Source organism: Acomys minous (genome assembly GCF_964271855.1).
Source record: "Acomys minous genome assembly, chromosome: 1".
NCBI classification, from domain to species: Eukaryota; Metazoa; Chordata; class Mammalia; order Rodentia; family Muridae; genus Acomys; species Acomys minous.
In genome coordinates this window covers 167,022,569-167,042,537 of record NC_140483.1, presented here as the reverse complement: position 1 = coordinate 167,042,537, position 19,969 = coordinate 167,022,569, and the positions used below count along the sequence as shown (strand labels likewise).

Genomic DNA, 19,969 nt, shown 5'->3' with positions numbered 1-19,969 from the left:
CCACTCTCTTTTCAGCTATAGGACTACATCTGGTGCAGACCTGTGCAGGCCCTGTGACTGTTGCCTGAGTCTCTTAGTTCGTATGTGTGCTGATCCTGCTGAATTAGATGTACCTTCTTGTTTCTTTGGTGTTTTCCTTCATCCTTTCTGGCTCTTATGTTTTTTTTCCAACTCTTCTTCCACAGCGTTCCTTGAACCCTTAGGGGCTGAGTGCTCCAACCTTTCTCATTCTATATCTGGCTGTGGGTCCCTGTATTCTTTTCCATCTGCTACAGGAGAGAGCTTCTATGATGGTGGCTGAACAAGGCACTGGTATATGAGTACACAAATATCTTTATGATCCTTTTATTCCTGTATTTTTGTTTTTTGTTTTTGAATGGTAGCATCTGATCCCCAGGTTATCTAGCCTCAGGTTCTTGGCCAACCAAGCAGTGTATGGTGTAGGTTTCATCTAGATGAGTGGGCCTTAAATCAAAGTAGATTGTGGCTGGTTACTCCCACAACTTTTGTGCCACACCAATTGCCCTAACATATCTTGCAGGTATGACACAATTGTAGATCAAAGGGCATCACATAACTTTTAAAATTTAAATTACTTGTTTCCTTACTGTTGAGTTGTTTAAGGTTCTTCTCTCCCCTGAGTGTTAACCTGTGGATTTTGGAACCTGATGTAAAAACCCCTTGACCGAGCTAGTGCTCTATTCTCCACTGTGGTCTCTTCTATACTTTCAGAGTTTTTTCTTTATCTTTGTTTTTCATTGATCATGAGATTTTATATATGTACATACATACATACATCTGGAAACCTTGATATATGATTTATATGGCCAGAAATGGGGATGCGGTTTCATTCTTTTGCTTATTGTATAGCTTTTACACAATGTTTTCTTTCAACAATAGAAATAATTTCATGAAAATAAATCTCTCTCTCTCTCTCTCTCTCTCTCTCTCTCTCTCTGTGTGTGTGTGTGTGTGTGTGTGTGTGTGTGTGTGTGTGTGTGTGCATGTACACAGGATACAGATGGGAAATGAATGGTCTAAGTGTTAAGTTGATTCCCTTAACATTGAAACTTTAGCTCCTACTATGGGTTCCCAAGGATGTGTTGACAAGGACTCAGAAATTGTACCTTATTGTTTCAGGCAGGAGGGAAGACACTTTTCTGTGCCTTATTTGTGCTCCTCAGTGTTGAATGTGCTGTTCACTAGGATAGTCACATACACATGAGGCTGTTTAATTAATGTAAATAATATCTGCCCCAGTCACCATACTTCAATCCATTATTACAGTGCAGTAACAATTCCGTGGTGCAGGAAGATCTGTTGGACGGAGCTGGAAACTTTTGTGATTTATCAGGATAAATTGTTCAGGGATCTGCCTTGTCTTAGAAAATCAATACAAGATACAGCAAGAGTCTAGCTTTTGAGTCTTTTCATTTACGTTTACTGTGCTGTGTTGAGGACATAGGGAGCTTGTAGGGTGCCCAGAGAAGCCTCTGTTGGCATTGCTGTAGATACTCCAGTTCTGCCTTCTGCCTGAATGGCTATGCTTTCATCTCTTACAAATGGAAGCTTCCTGGTAACACATCCTTTGTACAAATAGCTCCTTCTCTTAAATAATTGGAAACTTGTTCCAGTTGATTTATAGTGGCCTAGTAAAGGAGGTTGATGAGAGCTGTCACAGTATGTGAGGATTCTCCGTGCAACTGACTGCATTTCTGTAGACATGTCTACCCAGGTTAAATATTATGACATTGCTGTTTCCACTGTATAGGCTTACCATACGTACTATGAGATGGAGGGGGCCAAGTGTTTAAAGGTAAACAGGTAAAAACCTAGTTTTTTAAAAAAATGATAATAACAGTGACTTCAAAGTTCTTGTGGAGATTTTTTTTTCTACTTGGTGATTAATTCTTTTCCTTTCTTATCCTGTTTTCAGTGTAATGGTTGTATTCTTGTGTTAGTCAGCTTTCCATTACTGTAATAAATACCCAAGATAAAATCAGCCTGAAGGATAGAATGGCTTACTTTTGCTCATGGATTTTAAGTGTTGCTAAACTATAAATGACTGGCCCCAATGCGTTAGGAATGTAGTGGCTTAGTGTATCAAGACAGGGGCATATGGCAGAGGAACTTCATCTTCATGACTGAGACACAGAAAGAGGAATAGGAGGGGTCAGCCCCTAAATACCCATGTTAACCCTGCCTCCTCTAGCCAGAAGACCACCCATAGATCCTACCCATTCACGATTTCACTTTGTCCCAATTGGGCCACAAACGAGGGACTAAGTGGGTGACACATGTCCCTTGGAACACACATTTTCAGCCATTTATTAACTTCTCTGTTGAGTGATTAATATAATTTAAAACTATGTGAAGTATGAAACCAGAGGTTTTAAAATGGTGAACTTCATTCAGTTCATTGTAGTTATTGTGCTTTGTTCCAGTAGATCTCCTTATAGTTAGCTGATGGTACATCGTTGTCTTGAGCCTTTTCTTGGGTATGCCCTAGGAGTTACTGAACACTTCTTTGCTCCTGAGAGTGGCAAGACGTTCCAGAATAATTTTCTACATTTTTGCCTTTCTTCTATTTTCCACCATCTACATAAACACATGTTCACACTATGGAAAGTTGGAGAAATATCAGTACTCACTTTCGTTGAAATATTAATGTGTTTATTGTAGAAAATGTCCCTCGGTTAAAGAAAAGGGTTGGATCCAGCTTGTGTGATTCTGAAGCCCCGTTCTGTCTGTCTGTCCTGTCTGTCCTGTCTTGGATGTTACCTTCCACACAGGTGCTTACTTCCAGGCTACTATCCCGTTGATTTGAAAGCTCTCCTAAGAGCTCTGTGCTATGGCAGCAGACTTTAAAATATCATCTCAAGCTCACAACTGTATGTGTTTTATTTGTCCGTCTCTTTCGACGAGTCATGAATGGGGTGAAAAGCCAAGTTGGTCTCTCCTGATGTCCTAAAGCACAGTGCACCTAGTGCCTCTGCCTCTTTTCTATCTTAAATGGCTGAAGGCAAACAGCAGTGATGTTCATTGACTGTCATTCTTTTTATTTTAAATGTCTCCTTAAAAATTTATTTCCCATTTTTGTATTGCAGTATCAATTTCATTGTACTGATACTACCTAGCATTTTCTTTTCAGTAGGGTTTATGGAAATGAACCTCTGGTATGTGCATTTTTCCTCCTCACTTCTGATCACTTCTTAGGTGTCTTGGCCAAGGGCATAGCCTATTTAAGTGTAAATGTGTCTTTTCACTGTTAGCATTCATTTCTAGAGAGTGCAATCCCGTCACTGACCCATGTGAGAGGGAACATTTGCAGGCTTATTTGGAAAAATTTGGTCTTAATACACTTTAGCTGAGTGCATGGAAAAGGCAAGTCGCCCTTCCCTGAGCAAGCTTCTGTGGGTTTCTGACTCTGATGGCTCGGAGTCCTTATGTAGCAGTTGGCTCTGATATGCTTGCACAGACACAAATTGAATTCGACAGGACTGATGTCTCCTGGACTTTGCTGCCATCTGAAATGCTGGCTTGAGAAAGAAGCCGTGGCAGGGGGAGGAGAGGTGGTGAAGAGAGCTGATTCCTGTGGCACTTTTCCTACGAAGCTGGGCGATTTCTAACAGCTGATAGCTGTGAACTGCTTGATAAGCTGTTTTCCAGATGAGATTGATAACCAATCACTGTTCCGGAGCAGCTGGCTAGCTTTCGGATTCAAGATGTGTTTCAGTGTTCCGCTTACTTCTTCGTGCTTCCCACAAATCTGTCTAAAAACAAACAAACAAACAAAAGAAGGGGCCAGTGAGTAGACTGCTAATTACAATGATTCTCCTCTTCCTTTTTGCTGTATCTTTCCTGCATCTGAACCATTCTTGCCTCTTAATGAAAACCTTTTTTTTTTTAAAGAAGGACGTTTTAATTTTCAAATCCAGTGTCAGAAAAGACAAATTGTATATAGTAGCTGCATTGCTATTCTTTTAAAAATCCACTTACTTTGGAGTGTGGGATTGCTTATGTGTATTTCCCCTATATCCTGTCAAGCATTCAAGTGTTTCAGACATTGAGAGATGGGAAAACTAAAGGTGTACAGTTTCATTTTGCCAAGGAATCCTGAAGGTCTTAAGTTCTCATCACAGACAGAAGGCTGTAGTCTGTGACGCAGCCACTCCATTTTCTTTTTAATTAAGAGGCTACTCTCTGTAAGAGGCTATGCTAGATTTACTGAAGGTCCTATAAGCACAATTACACATCACTTTGAGAATGACACTCGAGATTATTTTTTAGAGTCTGTCTATGATCACCTCACTCCCATCCCATTACTGTGTCCCTGCTAGGACTACCAACTCATTTTCTAGGGGAAAAGGCTTCAATGTACTTTTATTTATTATTGTATTTTGTGTGTATGCACTCATGTACACATGTATAAATGTGACAAAACACATATATAGATGTCAGAGGACAATTCTGAGAGTTGGTTTCCTCATTCTACTATGGGTTCTGGGGATAAAACTCAGGTCATCAACCTTGTGAAGCAAGCACTTTTACTCTGAGCAATCTTGTCAGACCAACTATCACTTTTGAGTTTATATTATGTCTCTCCTAGAACTCTTGCTATGAACTTGGTGACATTCTACATTGTCCCTGATGCACCTGTCAGGGAGTTTTCCCAAAGCCTAGTTCTGTATAGTTCTCTGTCCTCAAACAGTATAGAGCTTGTTTTTCTGCTGGCTGTGTAACGATCACTAGACACAGACTGATATCCAAGGATCTCTTTTGTCCTCTCCTTTGTTCCATTGTCTGTTCTCCTATTAGTTACCTCATTCTAACCCCGTGGCTCTCACAATATGATCCCAAACCAGAAGCACATCAGCATTTTCCAAGGATGAGAAATACAAAGTCGTGGACCATACCAGACAATGTCAGAAGTGTAAACCGTTGTGGTGCCTAGTTCTCTGCTTTAACAAGCCATCCCTGCTTCAACATGCCAGCATCTTACCTTTTCCAAAGCTTCAACATGGAGTTCGGGGAGTACCTATTCCCCATCTTGTTAAAAATCCTGCTTATCTATGCCCAAGGCTTTCCGACACCACATGACAGTCCACAGCCATCTATAATTCCAGTCCCAGGGAATTCGCCACTGCTTTTTATCTATGGACACCAGACAAGGATGTGATAAACAGACATGCAAACGGTGCACAGTCGTATATTCAAGCAAAACATCCATACAAGCCTTTCTTTATTCTGTCGTTAATAGACGGAAAGGTCTAATGAGTCTTTCTTAGGGCTCTGGTGTGCCTTCTTCTATGATGGGGCTTATGTAGAATTTTCTATCAAGTGACTGTGCCCTCTTCGTGTATAGTACCTAAAAGATGGCACAGGAGCAGAGGAAGAAATTTCTGCAGATTGGTTGTAGGTGTCTTGGCTGCAGGAATGCTAAGGACCCTGAATTTTACAAGTCAAGTTATTTCCCAATACAAAGAAATGTCATCTCCAGTGTTTATTGTGTTTTTACAATAGGGCATGTCTCTCTTGGTTGTGGTCAGACAGGGGGAAAGAGTGAGAAATCTAAATGTCTTTGTGTTTTCTTCTTTTCTTGTCTCCTCCCTTCACAGGCTCTGAAAGGGTTCCAGCTGAAGTTTCTGAGCAGAACAGTCACTGCTGCTCCCTAGGCTGAGTTTCCAAGCTGCTGGTACATGCCATTGACAAGCTACAGGATGGTGCCCGTGGCCAGGCCGCTGTTGCTGCTCCTCGCCTTCTTCCTCTGCGCCTGTGCTGAGAGTAAGCTATCCTGCCCTTCTCTAGGGAACTGTGGCCATAATGAGTGGTTTTGTTTGCAGTTGGCACCAGGCTCAGGCCTCTGAGTATATTTCCTTTGGAAATATACCCTGAGACACTGTGGGATCCTCCTTGGCTTCCTGCCAGCCTTTGAAGGAGATTATTGATGTGTCTTTCCCACTACTTCCTCTTCTGTTTAATACTCATGTGTCTAACTGCTCCTGTTGCTTACTTCCATTTATATATATATATATATATATATTTTTTTTTTTTTTTCAGACTCCATACCAGCCTGGTGTCAAAGATAATACAAGACCAATGATATCACTTAACTGTGGTTGACCAGTTGGTAGTGTCAATACATAAACATTGTCGAGACGCAGTAGAAATGTCTTTAGTTGTATAGATAATTCTATGTTTAGAAAAATGCACAATGTCACATTGAGCCCAATTAAACTTGCAAGCCCCTTGTATCTGTCACAGCAGCTGTTCCGATGTACTGTTTCCGACAGCTGTCGTGGAGTACAATATTCAAACAAATCAAGCAGAACTGACAACTTTGTGGCTGGGTGGAGGGTCTGGAAGTGGGAAAAGAATTCTGTGGAATGCAGACACTAAAGTTTGGATTTTTGGATTCAGTTTATGAATCTGGGATTGCGGTTAATTAGCTTGCCACCTAATGAGGGTGATCACATCTTCTTTGTAACCAGCAATCATTAGCTCTACAGTGTTTACATCTGTTTCTTTCTTCATCTATTCTATTGCTTTGGGGAGACAATAGTGTCCATTCCTGGCACTTACTCATTGGCATGTCTATTTCCTCATGAGTGGTGTAACTCATATGTGATTTGGTCATTCTCTTGGGGAGTCTCCTGGTGTGATTAATATGTATAACATCTGCAGTCATTAACTTTTCCCTCCACTGGCTGTCCCAGGGAGATTAAATTTGATTCATGTTAAGGATATCGCAAAGACAAAGATCCTGTGTCATCTTGGTCCTTTCTTATTAATTGTGTCTTGACAAGAATTCCCTCACTAGCAGCCAAGTGCATCATTTAAATCGGGCTCTATTTTCTAAAGGAATCTTTCAAGGAGAAAAAAAAATAATGTTATTAATGAATGCATATCGAACATGTATGTTCTAAGCACAGCATTCTGTGGTTAATAGTATATATAGTCTGCTAATTAACACAGGGGAGTGTTGGTTTAAGGTTAAGCCAAAGAATTTATTATACCATGCCAGGAAATAATTAATTGAGGAAAGATCCACATGTAAGGTGTTGTTATTTTAAAGGCATTTATGTCAAAACTTACTTCAAAATCTCAATTTGCTTTATTAAAAAATCAATTCAGTGTATTGTGAATTCTGTTTTGGCCAAAGTTTAGAAAGTAAGTTGTTTCACCATTGTTCATTTTTGGTAAAAGCGTATTAAGATCCTAGGAACCCACTTAAATGCCAAATCACAGCTGTATGTTTTTCTGGAACTTACTAGATACACATTTAGTATCTAAGAAGTCATCCTTTCAGACAGTAAAATCCGCTTCTTTGGAGAAACTATGGTTTTGCTTAAAAATGTGGTGGAAAGTGGCAGACAGATGTCAAGAATTTAGGAACCAGTATTATTGAAATTATGGTTTTGTTTTATTTTTTCTGCCACAGATTGCCATTTCTCACTCCTCCTTCCTATCTCCTTTCTCTTTCTTTTCTATTCTTCATCATTTATTTTGTATGACTGTCGTAGTTTACCTTCTATTGCTGAGTTAGAATATTGACCCAAAGCAACATGGAGAAGAAAGATTTTATCTCACCTTGCAAGTTGCAGTCGTTCATGGAGGGAAGTCAGGGCAGGAACTCAAGGCAGGAACCTGGAGGCAGGAACTGAAGCAGAGACATGGAGGAGTGGAGTATCCAAGCTTGCTTTCCATGGCTTACTCAGCTTGCTGTTTTAAACACTCCAGGACCACCTTCCCAGATGTGGCACCACCCACATTAGGCTGCTGGCCATCCCAACATCAATCATCAACCAAGAAAACACTTCACAAATTTTCCTGCACGCCGGTCTGATGGAGGCATTTTCTCAACTGGAGTTCCATATTCCCAGATGGTTCTAGCTTGTGCCATGTTGACATAACAACCAACCTACCAACCAACCAGATTATGTCCAGATTATATCTCATTATATTACGCCATTCTGTTTTCTAAAATCACTTTAAAAACTTGAAAGCACGTAACACTCAAGGAATTACTGGTTTCATCATCATGTTATGATAATATTGTCAGGTTCTCATTATTCAGGTTGTGCGTTCATTTCCTTATTTCTTCTGTAGAACATAATGACACTCTCTTTCCCCCTTTTCCTATGTCTCATGTTGATGTAAGGTATTGAGTTATGATTCAAAACTTAATAGTGACCTGTCAGAGATGTTTGAGAAATCTGAAAAAAAACTTCTTTTTTCTTTTGTAGCAAAAGATGATTTATGAATGGGGAAATGTGAAGAAGACCCTATAGTTTACTACGCTAATTTACTGCACCCAGCTTACTCCCTATTGAAATAATTATCTCTAAAGAGCCTTGATTCCATCTTATAACTGAGTCATTCGTGCGCTGTTGCATTACGTAGAGCTCTTCGAGTCTTAGTTCACGTGTAGGCTGAGAAATTCTGATAATATTCCCTTAGGAAATTATAGTGTTTGCTGTTGCCAGTTTGAAGTGCCCCGCTAGCTCGCACAATTTCTTTAAAAGGTTGGATGTGCATGTGTGATTGTTTTTACTCTTATTTTTATGTCTTGAGTGCTCCGGGTGATTCTGCTAGTTATTTTTATAAGAGTGTGCACACAAGAGAACTGTGGTCCAAGAGTCAAGTGTGACTTTTCTTGATATATGGTGAGGAGCTCTTGCTGATGCTGGGCTAGCAGGTTTATTCCTTAGTGTCAGCTCAAACACACACAGATTAGAGATAAAGCCAGACATTAGTATTTTAACTCCAGTACAAACCTCTTCTCTTTTGTGTGAAATATGCCTTGTATTTAATACTTACTAGTCTGTCTTTTTTCCTTTTTAAAAAAATATTATTTACAAGCCAAAAGCCAGCTCTTGGCATCTTTTAGTTACACCAATTTCATCTTACATTTTGACTACTATAACTTGGTGTCAGTCTTTACCAAGCCTCTGGTAGATACATTAACTTTTATACCTTAGGTCTTCAAATGGTTAATTTAGCAATTCTCAGTTGCTTTTTGCCAGGTTTCATCTTAAATGGTGATCTCTCCCTCATTTTCTATCCTTGCTGAAGCAAGCCCCTTGCTGGAACCTCCACAAACACAGTATTTCTCCCAAGGATGAAAGCATCAGATTTCCTGTTCCCTGGGGATATATTCTATATCCTATGGAACTTAAAAAAATCTCATTCGTTTCAGTGGATGGATTGGCACCTGTGCTGAAATGTTCCTAGAGTTCAGTTTTGAATTCTGGCTGCCATTTCACTAAATCATACACTTTACCTTCAGTCTTGTTGTTTTTGGAGTGTGGATGATGACAATAACAGAGGCTGGTGACACAATAATAGAATTTCTAGTATTTGAGTGTCCTGAGGATTAAATAAATGGAAGTAAAACACAGGACAGCTGGGCTTTTAAGATACGGTTGTGTTACCTCCAACAACCGTCTTTACCAAACACTTGCCTTAGGTCCTTAGTTGATTTGGAGATGACAAACTTTGGGTGACAGAGAAGCCAGACAGGGGCCTTCTTGCTGCATGTTAAAATTGCTAGCCTGCTTTTTTATGAAGCTCTATACATAGAAGATAGTTATAAATCTTTGTCTGGGGAATTAAACTGAAGACCAGAAGAAATATGACACGCGTGTTCTTTAGGAAGTCTTATCAAAGAAGCTCATCTATAGAATCACCAACGGAAAAGTCACATGGCTCGGGTGGAATGGGTGTCTGATGGTCCATCTGTCCCTTCTGTTGTTCCTGGTGATGCATTCTCTTGAGCTTCTCCGAGGACAGAGCTGGTGATACTTTCTGGAAGCAAGCAGTATCACATGGCCAGTGGCCCAGATAGAAGATGGGCAAGAACATACTGAGGAAAAGTAGAAGTGGCCATAAATATGACCAGAAACATTTCGCAGCAACAACAACAAACCGTTTAAACAAAGAGACAGGAATCGTGTGGTGTGGTGGAAGAGCAGATGAATTGCATTTTCAGAAGCTACTGGGATATCTTCCCATTGAAATTAGGAGCGGAGTGGGTACTTTCCTGTTGCTCAACTGTCCATTTTCCAGGAGGCAGTTCCAGTTTGCACAAGGAACATCTTGTGCAACGTCTAACATAAAAAATTCTTTTTATTTTAGATTATGAGCGTTCTTTCTCCCAATCTCCAAAAATATTTAAATGTCCTTTAAAAGGCAGTTGCTTCTGCGGATGTAAATATAATGAAACTGAGGGTCTCTAAGTCTGCAGGACATTCTTGGATTGTACATTTGAACTGTGTGAACTAGAGGAAGTATGAATTGTTCTTAAAATGTTAAATAAATAAATAAATAAATAAAAAAGAAGTGTTGCTGTTTACTCTGGGTGTAGGGCTAAGGTCCTTGTGGTCAGTGCCACCTGCAGCTATGGTCCGCTAGTTTTTCAGGTGAGGCAGGAGGAGAAGGCTGTACAGGTAGTCTGCTTTCCGTCTTCTCTGAATTGACAGAGGCGTGTTGGGCTAGAAGTGCTGTTTCTCCTCCTTTCTTCCCCCTTTTATCTTAAAGTGGCTGCATTAGTGACAACCAGCTGTCTGAAGTTAGGAAAACACCCCAGCTGTGCTGCTGTTCCTTGGCTCCACTGTGGCATTTCTGAGGCTTTCAGAATTAATTGCTCTCACCACAGCTGCAGACACCTAGTAAGGTTAGGCGTGTGTCACAAAGCCAACACGTGTGTAGACTTCAGAGCACTTGATTGAGCGCGTAGGGATTTGCTTTAAAAACGTAACAAGCAAGTTTAACTTCCATTATCTATGATCACTGTCTGTGTTGAGGCCCCAAGTGTGAAGGATACAGCAATGTCTAGGATTTTGTGAGTGTTTATTTGAAATAGCCTGTTGGCATGTGATTATGGCTGTTTATGATTTCTTAATTTTTTTTTTCTCTTTTTGGTTTTAGTTCCCTCAATTTTCCTCACTCAGCTACTGAGTTCAAATAATGACAGCTTCGGAGGCAGCTGTCTCTCCTCCTTTCCCCAACATATGTGTTTCAGTTGCTTAAAAAAATCTCCAAGCCAGAGCCCAGCTTTATTTTTATTATTGGTTAAAAGTATGTATGAGAGAGAGAGAGAGAGAGAGAGAGAGAGAGAGAGAGAGAGAGAGAGAGAGAGAGAAACAGAGAGACAGAGACAGAGACAGAGACAGAGACAGAGACAGAGACAGAGACAGAGACAGAGACAGAGACAGAGACAGAGACAGAGACAGAGACAGAGACAGACAGGCAGGCAGGCAGACAGAGACAGAGACAGAGGGAGACAGAAACAGAGCATACACCATGTGTGTGCAGGTACCAGCAGAGGGTATCAGATCACCTGGAACTGGAGTTATAGGCTGTTGTGAGCTGCGTGATGTGAATTCTGGGTTTGAATCCAGGCTTTCTACATAAGTAGCAGGTGTTCTTCACCTCTGAGACATTTGTGCACCTCACAGTATAATCTTGAAAAATCATGAAAAAAAAAAAAAAAGACTAGGGATTGATGGAAATGCTGCTTTTAGACACGTTATCTGACCCATAAATTTTTATTTTTTTCTTTTAGTTTCTTTTGTGCCATTTTAAAACCATTGTGTGTGTGCGTGCATACACAATGTGTAAAATTTACAAAATGGAGGAGTGTACAATGATTGAAATGTGATTATATGCTAGCATGTTGCTGCCTATCTTCAAATTCCCATAATATCACATTTTTCTTGAGTCTAAGTATTTATGTTTATACTGCAGAAGCAGTTTAAAATTATGAATGAATTTCAGTACTTTACTATGAAAGATACTCAATTTAGATTTGTTTTATGAAACAAGCTGTGGATTCATGCTGTAATTTGATATAGGTCTGTGAGAATCACAGAATAGTATTATGGCAACCATTTATAATAACTAGTATTACTAAGTCTGTCACTAAAATATATAAGTACTTATATGTTCAGTGTAGCAAACTAGTATATAATACATTAACTTTTAGCTGAAAATACAGCAAATATAATAATCTAAATACATATAACAAGTCTATTACATACATTGAAATATTTTTCTTTTTTCAATGTAGTAAACGTACATAATACATTAATTTTGAGCTGAAAATGTAGCAAGTATAATAATCCAAATTACATGTAAAAATGTATTAGATACATTTAAATATTTTCTCTTTTGCTTGTTAAATAAGTGCTTATGATGGATATAAAGTAATAAAAAATAAAATATTTTTGCTAATTACCAAAATACCATTCAAATATATAGTGACTTTAGATCGATGCCAAAAAGCCTGTTATGTCTATACTTGTGTCAGAAACAAACTTTCCTTACAATATTTCATTTGAAAGTGATGTTCTGTCAGATGATGTCTACTATCTTGGCAAATCAGATGCAGGTTCAGGTTCTTGTTAATACAGCTTCTATCTTACTGGTATATAGTGTAAGGAGAGCAAGACGTGACTATAGACAAAAGTAAATGTGGACTGAGATGTTAGGGAGTGCAAAGTACTGTAAGCATCATGAAAGGTGGGATCCTAGGGAAGGTATGAACCACACACATGGGAAGGTCCTGTCTATCCAGTTGGGTACAGCCATAGCTAACAATGGGGAGTGGCCAACTCTGAAAAACTGGATTTCAGAAGTTTAAAGGCAAGAAGAAGGATACTATTTGGCTTAAAAAGACAGAATAAGTTCAGGCTACTGAAGCACAACAGCTTCACGGGGCTAGATTGACAGGCAGGGAGGAGCCAGACCTGGAAGCCACACAAGGAAGGAGCTTGTACTATGCAAGTGTGCAGGGAAAGAAGAATGCTCTTAGAATATCTTGACTACAGTGCTACTGTCCTCTACTGGAAACAAATACATATCTTCATGAAAATGGTCCAGTCTCCTGATCAAGTTAGGAACTCATCATCTAAGCTACTTAGCTGAAATTTCCTTCCTATTAGCCAATGCAGAGTTGGAACACTAAGCCTTTCATTTAGCAGCAGCATGCATTTCCATGTCTGCTTTCATCTCTTTATCTCTGGCTAGTGTTCCTTTCCTTTTAAAGTGGATGAAGTTTTGTTTTGGAACTGTGTATGTTTTCTTTCCATCAATATTCCTTTGCTTTAAGAGGACAAAGAAAGGACATTTTAAAGCAGGTCTCTAATTGGAAGTTGGTGGCCAACATAGAATTTCAGGAAAGAAAGAACTTTAATAGGTTTTTCGTTATATTTTTCAAGTTAGACAAAATTAATAGCAGTAGGATTTGTAAGTGATTTCTTAGTGGTGTCTCCTATAAAGATAGAAGCTTTTCAAAAGAAGCTTTTCCTGGTATTCTCTTCATTTGTTGTATGAAGGAGTCATTACTGCTTATGTGATTGGATTTTGTTTTGTTTTTGCTTGTCTTATTTTATTGTTATTGTTTTGTCTGGAACAAAGTTTTGCTGTGTAGTTCTAGCTGTCCTGGAATTTTCTCTATAGACAAAACTGACTGGCAGCTTGCAGCCATCTTTCTGTTGTGCCTTCTGGGTGCTGTGTATGGAGGTATTTCACCACAGTTTGGTAGGACTAAGCTCAGTGGGAATGTAGGCTAATGTATGATTATTAAACCACAGCATGAATGCCTTCTTCAGGATAGCATGTGGCACTAGGAAGGAGGTTTAACTTACATTTTAGCTTCTTTCCTCTGCTTAACTGGAATCAATTTCTCAGTTTCTCTGACCATTTGGGGTGGTTCACAGCTCTTAGCCCTTCTTGTGAGGTTTCAAAGGGATCCTGATTGTTGTGAGTGCCCGAGACCCAGGCACTTAGTGAAGCTTTGTTTCCAAACCATTCTGTGCACATATGGGTGATGCCTGGTATATGCAGACATTAGCATCATTCATCTCTACCTATTGCAATGATGTTTAGATCCAGGAAATACTTAAGAGAAGTAAGTAGCAAACACACAACAACAATAACAACAACAAAAATAAAAGCAAATATAACCTCACCGTTGTGAATCTCTATTGAAACTTTTGCATACTATAGAGCCCAGGTATGTGAGTGTAGCCTGGCATTTCATAGGCTTGAGACTTTTGACATTTTGGATTAGATGGATTCTTTACCTTGCCTTTTTGAGTATTTTCATGTTAGCATCTTACTTTGAATTGTGCCAGCCAGATTATTGCCACACATTGCTAGTGTCCTCTGGTATGAAAAGACACCTCTGGTTGAAGACTACTAGATTGTTTATGGTAGGGGCTAGAGGAAGTAGACAGCTGTCTATATATGTATGCATGACAGGGTTTGAAAGAGTACCACCTGCTCTTCCAAAGGACCAGGGTTCAATTCCCAGAAACCACATGGCAGGTCACAACTGTCTGTAACTCCAAGATCTGACACCCTCACACCAATACACATAAATTTAAAAAAATTAAATAAAATATTTTTAAAAAAGAAAGAGAAAATTTTATTAGAAATATGCCTGAGCACTCACAGGTTTGAAATGATACATTGTAGCCTTTTTATTACTTGTATAGTCAGGGCAAAGTTGTCTTACTTCTTTATGCTCCAGTTTTGTTGTCTGGAATATTGGATCTACAGTCTTAGACAATTGGTATACAGCAAGTGCTAACTAAATGTAGCTGTTGTTCATCTATGAGCTGTCTTATAACATATTAATTAAATTTTATTAGTATATGGTTTGTTTTATTTTAAAGTCACTTTTGTCCCAACTAAATCCTTCCCATTGCATACTACTTAGACCTGTTAATAATGTAATGTCATTTGTTCCTAAACTTTGTAAGAGTAGACTGTGGTTTTGTTTTGCTTTGTTTTATCTTGTTTTTTAAATGGTCTCACTATGTGGCCCAGGCTGCTTCCTGCATTTTCCTCCCAAGTGCTGGGATGATACTTGAGCACAGCTACACTGGACAATGGTATGGTGGTACCTGCTTTATCACCAGTTTCACTTGAGAAGCAACCAAGGATCAGCCCAGATGGTGTGCTTAGAGCAAAAAGACAAAGTATTGGTGAAGCACCTGGCACTTAACTCTCTGTACTTTTTCTCAACGAAGATGCAGAATAGCTAAGCAAGCAGACGGCAAACTGCTAGAGCCCTTGGCCTCATCGGGAGAGGTGATGCTACCCTGGCATCAAGCCAGAAGTCATCCAGGACTGACCACTGCAGGCATGTAGTACCTCTCTGATGATAACGTCAGTGAGGAAGTAGACTCAGGGAGCACAGTCATGTCATGTCCTCAAGTGATTCATGTGTCAGCAGTAGAGAAGCCCTGAGTAATTGGTAGGTTGACATATCTACTTTCCCTCAAAAAAACCAAAAGTGAACTTATCCATTTGGAAAATTGAGTGTTTTATGATGAAATTACTTTACTTTTCCTTAGGCTTCCCTGTTATTTCATCTGTTAATTTGACCCTACGTTGTCAGCAGTAAGATCTGTCTTCAAAATTCTATCATGTATCATAAATAGAGCAATGCCGCTTCCATCATCACATGTATACAGCCTGCTTCCCAGGTCCTTTTATTAAGGTGGAGTCAGACTCTATGCTTTGGAGGTGTTAAGCCGTAAAGGGGGAAGTTACTGAATGGAATGAGAGTGACACTGTAGTTATGTTTCCCCTAGCAACAAACAATTGAAGTGTGGTGAACTCTCTTCTGGAGGGAGGAGGGTGATTCCTAGCATATAGCAAAGTTGAAACTGATAGGGATCCTGAAGCTCAGTAGGTTACAATGTTCATATGGTCACTCTTTGGGTTCTCTGGGCAGAGAGCAGTTGCTTGGGAGAGGACAGCCTTGGTTGAGCTGCCTGCAGCAGAGGCAGGCGTCCCAGGGAGGCAGCTTGGGAGTAGTGAGCCTCACTTATTACATTGATCTTTTCCACGATGGAGCTGCCTAAGGCTCACCAAACGCCTGGAAGGAATTCCAATAAATCCATTGGCTCACCAAGCTCGACTGGGTGAAATCCTTTCTTTAGACTATTATCCGTGCCCTATCTAGGTGAATAAATGTCTGATCATATCTCCACAAGAAAAGCTACACAGCACATTACTGTAAAATGGAGCTCTTACTAGCTGAGTGAGTAGCCTTAGCCCTACATTTGTTTGAGCCTTTCTTATGTGCTTGCATTATCACAGAGGTGGTAATCTGTGTCAGAGATGTTTAAATGCCGTCTTTTCCTATGCAAAGGAGCCCATGGAGATACAACGTTAAAGCTTAGTGTGAAATGTGTCGCATGTCTTTTAGCCAGCAGTCCATCAGTACTTCCAAAAAGGGATGTATTGTAAATATTTTAGGCCTTGTGGCCATGGGGTCCCTGGAGCAGCTCCTCAACTATGCTATGGTAGGAAAAAAGACAGCCACATTATACATAAATAAGTATGTGTGGCCATGTTCCAATTTGTTCCTAGGCTCATAGTATGATGACCTCTGCTTTTGGCTTGACTCCATCTTCTCACCAGGCAGGAGAAGTTGAGCAAATCAGGAAAGGACCTTGCTTAGCCTAGTGAGATGAGTTAAGGGGAAGAGAAGTGCTTGATTGCCCTCTTTTGCACTCTGCTTAGTTAGTAATGTTTATTGGGAGCAGATTAATTAGAAGGAAGTTCAAAGAGCATATCTCTTGGTAAACAGAAGATGTTTAATAGCACTTAACCTTTGGAATTTATGCAGAAAAAGATTTGAATGTTATTATGCTTTATGTCTTTTGGGGGTGCTTCAGGTATTTGGCTGTTAGTGCTACTTCAATTGCAAGCTCCTGGAAAATGAATAATTTATCAGCTGTGAGATAGTTCTCATTGCACTGTGCGCCTGACATTTGGAGCTATGAACATCTTAAATAAAAGAGAAAAAATGTTGGAAAGTATTGTGTTTGCTGGAAATGTGGTAAGAGCCCTGCAAACAGACAGTTTGATCATGGGTATCGAAGCCTGATATTGGTTTCTTAAAGGTAGGCAAGAACAGACATGTCATGGAGAGTTGGTCTCCTTGTGGGCACTCCTGCTGCAAGGGCCACTGTTATGTCTCAGTGCTTATAGATCAAACACACTAAAGAAAACACTGCCAGGAAGGCACCATTGATCCTGCAGCAAATGCTCAGAATACACATCCAGGCTCTATCATGTCAAAGAATTGAAAGCATTTTGGAGGCACGCCTGGGGTGGGTGATATACAGTGTCCTGCAGTTGGAATCCCTGACACACATGGGAAAATGCAAAGCTTCAGCCATTGTCATTTCATCCTGGCTGCTGGCAGAAGGCACACAATTCCTACAGAGGTGTGAAGGTTATAACCACATCCTCATAAGGATTGAGGTTTGTTCTAGTTGTATGAAAAAGGAAGACTAATTAGATTAAATAAAAACCCTGGCTGAATATGACGGCAAATGACTAATGGGTAAGTCTATTCAACTGTGCAGTAAAATCCCAAGGGGAAATACTGAGAGCCTCACAGTGAGAAGCTTTGCAGGAAGCAGAAGAAGCTACTGCAGATAGCTGCTGCCTCTGAAATAATCAAAACAGCAAAGGCTATAAAAAGATCATTTAACAATTGCAAAATGCATAATTCTCTTTTAATTTTAATTGTTCTGAGTTACTGGGATTGAAACTGGATGGGTATTGTGGTAATTATAATAAAACAGTTACTCACATTCTGGGATCACTTTCCTCTAGAGCTTGTAGTTGTCCAAATGAATCTGACCCTACCACTGGGCAGGGAATAGACTGGCTCACTTCCCTTTGGTCTGTGTCCTCAGCCCTAGGTTTATGGCCTCACAAATTCCAATCACTAACATTTTTTTTTTGGTAAGCTCAGAAAAATGCTTCCTGGCTTTCCAGCTTTGCCAATACTATCACTCTCCACTTCTGCTTTTTCAAATAATATATTTATCTTCACAGTCTATCTTTTGCTCAGGTCAATGTACTCTTTTTTATTAATTTATTTTTATTTTTTTACATATACATATAAAATAAACTACATAGAGCAAGAAGAACCAGAGAACATTCAGGAACTACATTCATGTTACATTCATATGTGTCCCAAGGCTGTGAGAATGAAGAGGAAGGAGCCAGCCCTCTACTGTCAGAGTTAGTAGAAGCAGTAAAAAGACAATTACCTTATAGGAAATGGAATGTTGCCTCAGATACACAGGGAGTGGTGCTCTGAGCAGACCCCTGTTGGCGTGCAGTAGAAGTGCCAATGTGGTAAAGTCACAGGATGTGCTTGTTACAGTAGAATAAGAGAGCTTTTATTTTGCAGTAGGCCTGTGATTCGATCTGTTGACACCTTGGAACTAAGTAGATATATAGGTAAAGACTGACTGATGAGGTCATGATATGTGGCCAGAAGGACCAAGCATGGGTAATTGGTAAAATACTTCTCAGTTCATTCTTAACTGTAGTCTACCTATAAGTAAAGCTTATTCAGGATGTGAAATATTGCAGGATTTTATATGAAGTTGGGAAGTATTGTCTAGCTATGTAGAAGACACACCAGAACGGATGAGAAGTAGCTAGATAGGAACTTGTTTTTGTTTTCCTTCCATCCTTGTTCCTTCCTCAACACACTGACTTTAAGTTAATATCAGTCTCGTACCCCTCTTAGACTTGTCTGTTGTTTGTTTATGTTTCTGTCTAAAATCCTCATTTGTTATGTTCAATACAATTATGTCTCATCTTAGATTGTGCCTCATCTGTTTCTCAATATGTAAGACTTGGATGTAGCTGTGGGTAATAAATTCAGAAGCCTATGTTGACCAAGCAAGTAGGATTCATTATTGAAGCAAGCTGCTTTAATTTTTCACAAACTATATTAGTTTTGCATAGGAAACAACTATCTTTTCTGGTGTTGTCTTCTGGGGACTGCATGCTCAGAATCTTGATTTTCCTAGAGCAGCTTGAGATCCAAATTTATAGGTGAATTGAGACCTCACTTTTACGATTATAATGGATTACAAACCATTAAGTACCAGTAATACTAAGATCAAGGAAGGGCTTCTTTGGAATGGAAAACTTTTAGATTCCCAAGGTTTGAAGCTCCATGTAGGGGTCCTTGAAATTTGTAGAATTGCAACAAATGTAATTTCTCCTCTCTAGCAGTTTCTAGACTTCCTTGTACTTAATGATGCAAAGCAAATAATGAAACAACATCACAAACATCAGGGCTGAGTCTAAGAATGAAGAGTGGAGTTCCATAGCCTTGCCTCTCATACTGTGGTATACGCAAGGAGAAATTCAATGTACCTTTACTGCAGATAGAAGGATAATTTGGGCCAGTATGAATATGGAATGATAAATGATTCATTAATCCTTTTCTCCCCCTTGTATATTCTAGCAATGACAGGTGTACAGACCAGAGGTAGCTTCTGATAGCTCAAGGCTAGCGAAAGGGCTCATCCTCATTCCTCTGCCCCTAGAAGTCAGTCAGCATGGTTGTTACAGACAGGTTTCTGTTGGGAGCTAGTCTGGTTACCCAGTGTGAATCTTGGTGCCCACAAAGCTCAAGAGTACCTAAAGAGTGGACATTCAGGGAGCTAGCATTTAAAAGTGGGCACCCAAGAGAACAGCTGTTGGATATAGATATTTGCTTGTACATTAATATGTGGTTAATAAGATATATCTTAAAAGTGGCTAAAGATTGATGCTAAACCATTTTCAGTATCCACTTGAATGGAATCATTTCTAGAATGTACGTTCAATTTTTTAGAATTAAATTTGCCAAATGAAGCTTGATGTTGGGGTGTATTTGTGTATGTGCAATGTGAGAGTGCAAACATATATTTGCAGATACATGTGTCATGGGCGTATGTTGATGAGTAGAGCCAGAGGACAGCCTTGGCTATCACTCCTACCATTCTTCAGGAGTTGGCAATTGATTAGTTTGTTTTTTGTTGTTGTCTTGAGATAGGGCCTAGAACTCACCAAATAGACTAGGCTGGCTGGTCAGTGTACTCTTAGTGACTTCCTATTCTTGTCAGTTTTATAAATTGACCCCACC

General features: G+C 39.6%; 1 protein-coding gene across 23 annotated transcripts in view; it reads left to right on the top strand.

Annotated features, from left to right (window-relative positions):
* PTPRD (protein tyrosine phosphatase receptor type D) overlaps positions 1–19,969 on the top strand; it is a 2,167,047-nt gene that overhangs the window by 1,783,048 nt on the left and 364,030 nt on the right. For all 23 annotated transcript variants that reach the window (XM_084785035.1, XM_084785038.1, XM_084785037.1 and 20 more), the window contains one exon: positions 5,619–5,784. In XM_084785035.1, the coding sequence (XP_084641161.1) occupies positions 5,700–5,784 (85 nt within the window). In that variant the 5' untranslated portion in view covers positions 5,619–5,699. The remainder of the gene's footprint in view (positions 1–5,618; positions 5,785–19,969) is intronic.